Here is an 11,962-nt window from a genome sequence, read left to right as displayed (position 1 = left end):
GATTAGGATTAGGCTTCGTTCAGTTTAATCCAGTTGAAAAAGTCTGCCCCAACGGAGCTCAATAGCTAATAACAACGAACAGTAACTGAGATATAAAAGTAATGTATAACTCAAAGTTCCTCACCTCAACCTCGTTAGACTGCGCTTGCACTGCTTCATTTCATGTTAATTCCCTTAATTTGTTAACGTTTGTACATTTTTACCCTTTTTCTTGATCTCAATAGATAAAAATACAAAATACAACCAACAAGTACATAGTATTGACATATTTATAGATAATTGAAATAGGATTATTTGAGTTTTTCAGATCTAAAATGAAGCTCTATCTATAGAGCTCATCCACTTCTTTCTGCACAAAATGACTGTTCAATTCTTCAATGCCACACTCATTGTGAATATGTGCTGTATGTTTTGATGCTGGACTGTTGTCTGTATGTGTGTGTGGGCATGATAGTGCTCTGCTTCAGGCTATAGCTGGCTGATTAAATTACCCCACTGTCTGTCGGGAATTAGGGGGTCGCATTGACAGCTAATTTGGTCCAAAGACGTGCTGTCATGCTGCCATGGGACGGGGGTGGGGTGTGGCAGGTGGGGGTGGGGTGTGGCGGGGTGGGGGGGGGGGAATCAGGATGAAGTCATCTCTCTATGTAACCAGATCAATTTCCTTCCTGGGCTTGCACCAATGTGAACAGGTATTGGATCTAAACACACTCATGCACAAACAATTTACACAGGGTGCAATATTGGACTCCTTAAAAATTAACAATGTAATCATTGCTTGTCCTCCTCTTTATGCTGGTACCCCTGGGGCGGTTTTCCAGCAGCCCTCATTGTCCCACTTCCTGTAGGGCTTGGCGAATAGAACCGTTTTCATCTATTGCTGTTATCATATTGAGGAATTATTTTTATATTAAGTGAATCATGATTTGGTTGTCATCTAAATTATGTCAATTTATAGTTATTTATTCAGGATTTTAGGGATTCTGAGTTTTTGGACCCCTATATTTTTAACCAAATCTTTTATTTTTCATCTATCATTGAAATATGCCACCTGCCTCCAAAACCTGAACATTGATACAAGAAGGAGGTATTTTGTTTATTGCCATATGTATTTGAACCTTTGTGGCCCCTATTTCCCCTGCCAGATGTTTTGGACACTTTTGGACAGAAGATGACACACACACACACACACACACACACACACACACACCCACATGTTTGACACGGTTAGATTAGTTGTCTGTATGTGTGAGTGTGTGCGTGAAGGAAATAGGGTTTACCTGACGGAAGGAGAGAAGGTCAAGCTTTCATTCATAATTTGCTGATATGGCACTGTTGGCCAAATTAGTTTTTTGAAATATTACCCCTCTGTCTCCGGATAGGAGCAATAATACACACGCCACGGTCTGCTGATAGTAATTATAACTTGAACACCGACTTTTTGTTCCATATAAAAAGTTGACTGGTCGGTAACTTTCTTCCAAAATGACCTTCTTTATCCTCATTTATTCAGAGAAATGTCATTCGATTCAGGATCCAGAGTTATGTGTGTTACATGAGTCGTACAGATCGGGTGACCTCATATACATCACTCTGAGAGTGTGTGTTTGTGTGTCTGTGTGTGTGGGGAGGTGTGCATCAGACATGAATGCATGAATCATTGTCTCGCTCAGTGTAGCCGACTTGTCCCCAGGGAGTGAACTCTGACACCACTTCATGGATTGGCCCTCACAAGCACCCCGGTGGCTGAGCGTCTCTGTATTCTTTTTTCCCACTTTTTCCACCTTTGTAGTATGGAGTAGCAATATTAAAATAATGTCATTTTTTTAAATGTATTGATTTGATTTACTATTTTAACCGTAAAAATCATCAGTTCAGATCTTTGTAAGTCTTTGCACAGCCGTCTCTCGATGTTCCCTTTGTCTCTTTGTCCTTACTCTCTCTATACTTACTGTGTCTCGGATATATGTAACATAAATGAAGTACATTTGGGCATTCCACACATGCAGATGTCCACACTATTACTTTAAGAAAGGTCCCCCATCACCTGAACTTCTTCAGCCCTGTCACTTGTGAATGCTCCATCAGTTAACAAGAGCAATTTAATTTTGGTATGATATTGTATCCATAACTCGACTATTGGAGAAGCTCTCTTTAAAGGTGATATAAAAGTGTTTTGCTTTAATTTGGCGTGATGAGAATTTGAGTGACTAATGTTGAACCATACTGATGCGAACAGAAGTATTTGCCCTCTGCCGGCAGAAGTTTAATACTGAGTAATTCAAAGTAAATTAAATTAGAGACTAAGTAATCTCATCTGCTTGATATTACATTTCCTCAAGAGTGTGAGTGTGAGAGTTTATTTGAGTGTATGTGTCACTGTGAACCACGTCATAAACCCTAACGGAGATTAATGAAAACAAGGTTTAATAAAGCTGCTGCAGTTATTGTTATAACATGTTATGTCTTGCACTGTGAGAATAGTAACGTTGTTGATGTATCACATATTGTAATATAGATTAATATAAAAATGAAGAAGTATATAAAGGGGCATCTTTGAATGTCTTTTTGATGGGGTATATTTTTCTACATATATTACAAGTATATAAGACCAAACAAAGCATCTTTGTTTCTCTAGGACCATTGTAAAAACCAAAAGAGAGCATGTTGAAATTTAGCCCCCGGGTCTCGCTTTGGATTGTCCCATTCTACCAGTTAACCAGTACAAAGTTAGGTTGACGATCGAGGCATTTCACACTGTTCCTCTGCATCCCTTTGATTCAGCGTGTCCTCTCAGACAGCCATAAACAGATGTTTCTGCAGGAAGGGCGCCGGGTCACAGAGGAGGGGCCACTGAAAGAGACAGGGGTTAATAAATGAGGAGAGATTTATGGATGCCACGGATATAAAACTGATTGGCTGTGACATTGTGAGTGATGCACATTACCGCCTGCAACAAATAACATGCACCCACTGACACACCAGTTACCAGATACATGTGTTAAATGATATGCTTGTTAACTGTAAGTGTTGTTTGTCAGTTCCATAGATGTGTACGTATACAGATGGAGACTCAGCACTGTGCGATGGGTGGGCTCAGCTTTGTGCTCTTCAGTAATCTGTTTGCGTTTTCACTCGGAGAACCAGAGGATCTATTGACGATCTGTCCACACACTTCTCTCTGATTCACACCCCGCACACATATTCAGTGTAACAGTAAGAGGCGAAGGAGACGTCAAGGAGAAAGAGGGAGGGATAGATGAGTAAGCAGAGTTCTGCTCCTGACTCGCAGGGAACAAAACCTATCCCACAATTCACTGCTGAGGGTCACACAGTCCTGGAGTTGTCGAGATAATTTATTTAATAGCCCAGACTTTCTAATGTTTCTGTATTTAAACGTGTGTTTCAATGCATGTGTGTGTGTGTTCCTGTATACATGTGCATGTTAGATGAGTTGGGTCGATGGCTTTTATAGGCTTTTAGGCAATCACGGCAGGCACAACCCCCCTTATGACTTTCCACTCCAGGGATTTTTCTGCGCAAATTTGTGTCTGTTGCATTTGGTAGCTATTGACTTCCATTCGATCCAGAATATGTTCAGAATATGCGTTTCTTATATGATGGAATACCAGCCGGGTGGGGCTTAATGCAGCGTGAATGGTAATAGAACGTGTTTGCCAACTTTTTAATGAACTTATTTATTTTTTAAAGGTGCAATTTAAAGGGATTTAGAGCAGTAATATAGCAGCAAACAACTGTTTGCTATTTAGTTTACCTGAGAAGTAGTTTAGTTTCCCCCTCTGTGTGAGTTGTAATACGAGCTTCTCCTTGGTTTGTTGACATAGCTGGGCCTTGCATGCTTTTAGTGCATGTCATTGCATGTTAGCTGCCCTGACCTGCAGCGTCATCTGGGAAGCGCAGCACCCACTCCGGTAAACACTGTTAGCTCTACAGTTTGCACAGTTAGCGCTGTTAGCACACTTTGCAGTTAGCACACTTTGCAGTTAGCACACTTTGCTGTGAGCCGCCAGCTCAGCAGTCGCCATGTTGAGTCACTGATTTAACAATTATCAAAGTAATAAACTAATTGATTAATCAACTAATCGTTTCAGCTCTACTTCACACTATCTGTTCTGGTGCGATAAATCACTCTCATTAAAACAAATGCTTAAAATAAACACAGTTAGGCTTATACATTTGCTTTCACTAGATTTTGGTGCGTTTGGGATATTGCAGCCCATATTATGACTACTTTATACAGTAAATGCATTGTCTAACCAACATTGCCCAATACAGGCAGAATATTAATCCCTATTTTTCTCACAAAATGGCCAATGATGTCAGCGACCTTCAGAGTGAGACCTCATTAAATTTAAGAAAACAAGAGAGACAAATTGAGAGTCCATTATGATTCGTAAGTGCTGCTGCAGGCCACCTAATCAGGCTGACAATGCTGTAATCTCTGTTAGTCCTGTGCCAACATACCGCTTCTGGTACCTGAATGCACCACTGCCTAGATTACATTAGCATTAACATTTTTTGGAGAACATGTTACTGAATATTTACAGTTACTATAACCATTCTCTGACAATAATTATGCTATATATACAATACATATATAGTACAGTTTCAGATCAATAAACATAACATATGTTGTGTGTCTGCATCCATAAAGGGTTGTATGATCTGAACTTGTTTGTTTATTGTGTCAATGTTAACTTAATTCTTGGAGATCTGCTGCTGGGTATGAGGAGTGCTTGGTGACCAACAGGATGAGGGGTTTATGTTATGCTGCTTTATGTTTACATCACTCCTGCAGTTTAAGACAACCTTTACAGTTTAGAGTGAGCACGAGTGTGTGATGGAGTGTTCATGGTCTGTTCTGCTGCAGGTTTATCACAGGAGTTCTCCCTTAAAGCTACTTCATATTGAAGATTATAAAGCTCGGGTCTCATTTCCTGAATGTTTGTGTGTGTGTGTTTACCCCAACAGACGGGGTTTCGAAATGTGTCCCTGATGAACATGGGGGGCACATTAAATAATACTTCCAGGCCTGCATACATGAGGCCCCCTCTATGCCTATATGCCTCCAGGGGGAACAGGCTGAGCTTCACAATGCTTTACCCTAGAGAGGCCTCACCCCGCTGGGCTCCTGATGGCTGCACCTGGCCCCCTCAGCTTGGCCTTGTGAAGAGGAGAATTAAACCACACACGGTCCACATCACATAAACCAGCTGTCTATCCAGATACCTCATTCTTACAAACGGGTGTCTTTGCGTGCGCGCATGCGTGTGTGCATAGATATAATGTTTCACTTTACACAGGCTCTGAGTAACCCTAACCAAGCTTCTTCCTAAGATCATACGGCAATATTAACTCTCCCCCTCTCACTCTTTCTCTCTTTATGAGATTTTTGAGACACATGAATACTGCTGACAGCTCTTGCCTCATGGCTAATTTAGACATCATTTCAGTCAGTGTTGTTACATATTAATATCGACTCAAGCCAACTTGTCAAGAATCACTAATGTATATTATACATTAGTGATTCTTGACAAAGGTATACGGGATATAATGCAGTATAACTTTATTATAAATCAAATCTTTCTAAATAGTCTTTATTGACAATGAATCGTTCACAACTTTGCGAGTCAGCAGTTTTAGTTTTTATTATTAGAATAAGTTGGGTTCAGTATGCTCTGCGGCTGTCAAAGAAGACATTGGATTAAAGATCTAAAAGGGCAAATTAGGCATAAATGAATGGCACAGAGGCAGAGGCAAAAGTGGTTTACACTATTATTTTACTTTTGCATTAATCTTCTTTCCACTTTTTGTTATGGTGCTGCTGATGGACAATCTGGTTCATTTCAGGATCAACACCTGTAAGGGCTTTTTCATTTATTCCCCCTTGGATAAATCTTTATGAAGGCTTTACATGGTAGGCTATTCAGTGAGGGTTTATCTTAATACTTTTCAGAAATATGTATTCCCCCACTGAAGAAGAAAACAATCCAGATGTGGTCAGTGTTGACAACAGCAACACAACTTCAAACCACCCTTCATCTGCTCTGTGTGCGCGCGTGTGTTTGTGTGTGAGAGAGAGAGAGCTGAATGCAAGTGTTTGGTATTGGAGGAGGCTGTGTCTGCACCGCCCCGTCGGTGTGTGAGGTGGGGAGCGTCAAGCTCATTCTGTCCCCGGACTGGTCCTCTCGCTCTACCTTACGCACTACAGCCTACCCACAGCCTCACACACATACACGCGTATTCACAGACACATGTATGTACACGTATACACACACACTCCACACACACACACACACACACACGTACTCTGATCACTGAAACGAGGCAGGCCTGGAAACCCGCGCGGCACTTCAATTAGCGCTCGTCCGACGGATGCCCGGTGTGGACATTTTTTATTTTCTATCACAGCCTCCTTGGTATTTTTCCTCATGTGGCTTTTTGCGCATACAGTCCGGACGCTGCCGAGGTGCGTTTGAGCAACTAAGCCATTTCGGAGATGAAGACAAACGCTCGGTGAATGGGAAACACCAACACGGAGGCACCGCTACCTTTCCCCCACCCCGTCGAACACGCTCACCCTTCCGTTGGCGAGATTTGCGCAGCCGAGACCGGAGCCGGTGTCTGCGCTCTGCGGGGCCGGGCGCGCGTCGTCTGGGAGGAGTAGGGAGAAGGAGGATGGAGGCATTTTTCACAGAGGTAAGCCATGGAGAATATGTGTCACTGTCATGGAGCTAAACACCGATGACAATGTGCGCATTTCACGGCGTGATACAGCCTATACGTTTTGCACCGATGCACACCTCATGTGTAAGATGCTTTTTGCTGTTTTTCTTTTGATTGCCATCGGTTTGGGTTACGGCAGGTGTTGTCTTTGCTTCCGTCGACTGGAACCGTTCCTCACAGTTCCTAACAAACCCCGCAAAGGAATATATGCCCGTGTCTTGACTGCATGCCTAGTGTGTCGATTCAAAATAGACACCCCGTTAATTTTTATTATCACGGCGGAGCATCAGGGCCCGGCTGCCGGCCGGCGAGGTGAATTCATTCAGAGCAGAACTGCAGATAAATTGACCAAACGAGAGCTGACACGGGCTTTTGCATTCATAAAGCTGGCTCTAGGATTAAAGCCAATCTGTCAACGGAGGGTAGACCGTGTTGACCCACAGCAACAGCCCTCCCACACCAGGCTGCTGTTCAGACACCCTCTCTGTGCTTTTTGGTGTCAATGGGACGAAGCAGGGCTCTATTGGGTGGGCATGGGTCGGTACACCACTGCGAGAAATGAGGAGGGGGTGAAGGAGTAGGAGGGAAGTGTGTGTACGTGGATGGAAGCTATAGGTGAGACAAATGGTTAACAACCGGTACCGAATATAAATCAGTGGTTATTAATTCACCCCACTGCATTCCTCTACTGCCTATAGGGGGAAACAACTCCCAGGCTTTCACCTCCAGCATCCTGGGATTCATCTGACAAAACCATTATCATGCTTGTGAAACCGAGCCTGATGGGTTTTCTATATTTACATTCCTTCCTCCCGATCCATTTAGGGTCGAGGCAAACCCCTCTTGCCTTGTGTGTTGGTCCATCCGCACCATTCAGTGGCACATGCATCCAACACAATGTCATGCAACGCCGTCTTGTCCACTGACTTTGATGCCAATATCCGTCCTCTCCAAGCTACTTATCCTCCCCCCTCTTAAGTTAATCTGATATGGGTTTAAATGTCTCCCACATTGGCAGTGATGTCATGCCATTTATCAGAGTGGTTGTGTGGGTATCTGTGGGTACCAGGATCATGGTGAGCACTGGTGTCTGAGGTCCTGGATTTCCGGGTTGTTGCTGGGACAAACACAGAAGTGTGAGCTTTTGAATCCGGGTAATAATGTGTTATTTTAACAATGGAAAAAAATGATGACTACTGTTTGAATGATCATGCAGCAACAGCTAAGTGCAACAACCATATCTCCTGCTCCACATCCCATTAGTCTGTGTGTAATATATTGATCATATAGCATTGATCCATAGACCACACATCACCAAGCCTGCAGCCCAAACAGGCCCAGACTCTGAAAGTGAGAGCTGAAAATGGAGTGACTTATTGAGTTATGATGTTGAGGCCTGCAGTCCTGCATAAACTGCATATCTGATACCCTGAAACATGACTTCATACAGTGAGGTGCTGAGTAATCAATTATCTCTGGGAGTGTCTGTCCAACATCCACTTAGTTGCATTCCTCTGCAATCTTTATCTTATATCAGTGCGCTCCTCCACTTGTCTCTAAACCAGAGAGAGTGAACAGCTGACCTCTTTCTCTCTCAACCCAGGCAGAAAACATGATAGCTGGCCGATCAGCCAAGCATGAAATGTCAGGTGGCTGTAGTCTACTGTATAATCCCCTCATATTCAAACTAGTTTGGTTAGAGTTGGAATATGGTAGTTTCAGTGACATTATGTGCTCTAAATAATAGAAAAGAGGTGTTTTTTCTGTATGGTTAGCTAAAAGACATCATGTCAAAAGGAAGAGGATGCTCCTGGGGGCATAAAGGGACAAGTAAATATATTATAAATAGTTTGAATTTCCTGAAACTGCTTTTAAACTACAAACTGCTAAACTGTTATTCTGTGTTCGGATGACACTATTACAGTGTAAAGTATGAATTGTTAACACAAGAGGGCCTGGATGTCAAGTGTATGTGTGTCTGAGCAAGATGGGTGGCATTTTGTGAGTGTGTGTGTGTGTGTGTGTGTGTGTGTGTGTGTGTGTGTGTGATAGGTCTGGACTCCAGGTGCACAACCACCATGGGCCAATAACTGGGAGATAGACAAGTGTGAATGTGGAAAGAACAGCTTTGACACATTATCTCAAGCCTGCTGCCGTGTTGCTGTATTATATCTGTCTGTTTATAGCCTCTCTTTCTGTCCTGTCTTTGCCCAGTAAGTCCTCTCCTCTCCTCATCCTCCTCCCCCTCCTTCTCCTTCTCTTTCCCCTCCTTCTCCTCCTCCTCCTCCTCCTCCTCCTCTTTGCTCTGGTTTACCTCAGTCTGTATAACTGAACGGGCTGTAAAGAAATAATTTACCACTCAAATACAATTTGTTGAGTGGAGGAGTAAGAGCTTTCCCGCACTGAGTTGATTTCTTTTCATGCAAAGAGCAGTAAAATATTAATCATATGCATCCTGATATAAGCAGTGTGAAACACTCTAAACAAACTCGCAAATCTCAAAGCAGCTTCCATGTTTGAGCCTGAACGATGTTATCTAATTGCAGTAAAAAGTCTGTCTTTTCATTTGTGCAATGCATTTTGAGGTAAAAAGCTTATAGGCGTGAAATTAGCAGGACATAGATTGTGGTCCAAAATAATGCTGGATTTTGTATGAAGTGCATGCTGCAGGAAGGCTGGTTCAGTGGAGGGAAGGGAGCAGTCACTGGAGATGTGTGACCTATATTCAGCAGCTCCAAACACATTTGTTCTGCTCAGGAGCTGCATCAGCTTTACTTCTCTCTCTCTCTCTCTCTCTCTTTCTTTCTCTTTCGCTCCTCTTTTCCTTTCCCTTTCCCTCTGATGCTCTCTCTCTCTCCCTGCGGCCACTCACTTGGTGCTTCTCCATCTCAGTCAACCGACCTCTTTCGATGCTGCTCCGCCAGTCTCTCTCCTCCTTTTGGCGTCTTTCCTCTCCTTCCTGCTCCCCCTCCTGTGTCATTCTCTGGCTTGTTCTGCTTGTGTAGGTGTGAGACTACAGCTCCGCTTCAGTCAAACCACATTAAAGCTGTTTTACAGTGTGTGAATTAAACAACATCTCTCAGAATCCCACTCTTAGCTTCCTCTCCGAACATTTATATCGTAATAAATCACTAAAAACAAGTTAAATAACAGCAAATTTAATAAATGACTATTCTTTTTTTTTAGTAAAGGATTTCTGAGAATTTGGAGAGTTACATATATGCACTTAACTGTTGCCTGTTTGATTGATTAAATTATACTGCTTATTGTAAAGGGTTTCGCTCAATGATTACTTTCCTTATTAATTAATCTGCTGATTACTTCCTGTATTAATCAGTTGATCGTTTCATCAATTTCCTAAATTCCAAAGGCATCTTCAAATAGTGTTTTTGGAGTCCAAAACTAAAAGATGTTCAGTTTAAATGATATAAAACACAAAAATGGGAAATCCTAACAATTAAAAAGCTAGAACCATTAGATGTTGGCATTTCTGTTTGAAAGAAAAAACTATTTAAATAATTAATTAATTTTATTGTAGGTATTCTGAGATTAATTATTAATTTATTACAAATTAATTTAAAATGAAATTGCTATATGAGTTAACTTGGATTGGTTTGAGATTCATAATGTCATAAGTTTGCATTACCCCGTTTTTATTTATCTCAAAACATACATCTTTTTCCACCTTGTACACAGTGAAGTCAATTAAAATGTATATATGTATAGCACAAACACAATTTGAAAAGAGATCAAATAGAATACAACTAAATAAGAAATTAGATACAATTAAATAATAGAGGGCAGCATATCCCACAATCCTCTGCACCTGAACAGCATCCCCCAGCATCCACCAGTGCTTAGAGGAGAGAGGCTGTTTCCATGGTGCCCTGTTTCCACACTGTTGCCGTGGAGTCTTGTTGCCAGGGTGTTGGTGGGTGTGTGTGTGTGTGTGTGTGTGTGTGTGTGTGTGTGTGTGTGAGAGTGTGTGTGACTGTAGTTTAATCCAAGATCAGAGAGAATGTGATAATTAGCAGACTGCTCAAAACTGTCCTCTCAAAGAGGATTTGCACACTGTACAAACACACACACACACACACACACGCACACACACACACACACACACACACACACACACACACACACACACACACACACACACATACACCAACACACACACACAGTTGTTTCTATCTGCTGCCTTTATCCCTGTTTGTAATTTAGCAGTATAGTCTGATCTGGTTTACTTTGGATAAATGATTCATGTGTTTGTTTTGGAAATGAGGACAAGTCAAAAGGTTATCTGTTGAAAGCTTTTACATATTCCATAATAATAATATAGCAGCCAAACTTGATTCACTCCCTCTTTCTCTCTCTCTCTCTCTCTGTCTCTCTCTCTCTCTCTCTCTCGCTCTCTCTCTGCTGATTATTTTCTCCGCAAAATCAAAGGTAACCATCCCATATGATTAAAAGATAAGTAAGTGCCTATATAGAATTGTCCAGTATTGTTTCTTCATTCCCCCAGATGTTTGTTTTTTATACCGAGTTGAATTTCCACTGTAATCTCCCTCACTGACAGATGTGACTCATATAGGACTGGTGACACCCACCCTCACCCAGCCGGTACACATAAACACATGTTGTCGCTCTCCTTCCAGGCGCCATAATCTGCTAAAAGCCTCGCTGTCCTGATTGTATTATCACCTTTAATGGAATATTACTGAAACAGTTTAGGCCTCGGACACAGGCCGGCCTGCACTAGAGGAGACGGATCAGAGAGCTTTATTGCAGCGATGTTGTAAAAAACAGCAAAAGCCGTGAGTCTCTTTAAAACACACACACACACGCACACACACACAGACAGCAAAAGTGCACAGAAAGACCATTACTGCCACCAAAACACTGACCTTCAATGGGATTCTGTCATAGAGGTGGACGTGATTTAGTCTTTTCTGCTATCTTTATTAACAAGAAGTCTAAACAACAGTAAATATATACATTATTTTTCTTTAACTAGCTTGTAGGTTTCTTTTCTAAAAGCAAACATGAAAGTATAACTCATTAACTCAAAGCTATCACAAGCCCTTCATTCAGGATGGACAGGAACCATATTGGCAACAGGACCCTCCCCTCTCCTTTTGATCGCCTCACATCAGCACTTAACAACCACACCCACTCTCTTGCAAGACATCCTTCATTGTCGGGGGAGGAGAGCTTG

At 42.0% G+C, this 11,962-nt stretch overlaps 1 protein-coding gene across 1 annotated transcript in view; it reads left to right on the top strand.

The window, feature by feature from the left end:
- The first annotated feature begins 6,667 nt into the window (after window positions 1–6,667).
- Window positions 6,668–11,962, top strand: part of myo10l1 (myosin X, like 1) — a 43,617-nt gene continuing 38,322 nt past the window's right edge. Inside the window, exon 1 of the mRNA XM_034563072.1 lies at window positions 6,668–6,720. Coding sequence (XP_034418963.1) covers window positions 6,700–6,720 — 21 coding nt within the window. The 5' untranslated portion in view covers window positions 6,668–6,699. The remainder of the gene's footprint in view (window positions 6,721–11,962) is intronic.

Source organism: Cyclopterus lumpus, chromosome 22, assembly GCF_009769545.1.
Source record: "Cyclopterus lumpus isolate fCycLum1 chromosome 22, fCycLum1.pri, whole genome shotgun sequence".
Taxonomy (NCBI): Eukaryota; Metazoa; Chordata; class Actinopteri; order Perciformes; family Cyclopteridae; genus Cyclopterus; species Cyclopterus lumpus.
Note: the sequence above shows the minus strand (reverse complement) of the source record. Positions and strands in the feature narration are given on the sequence as shown.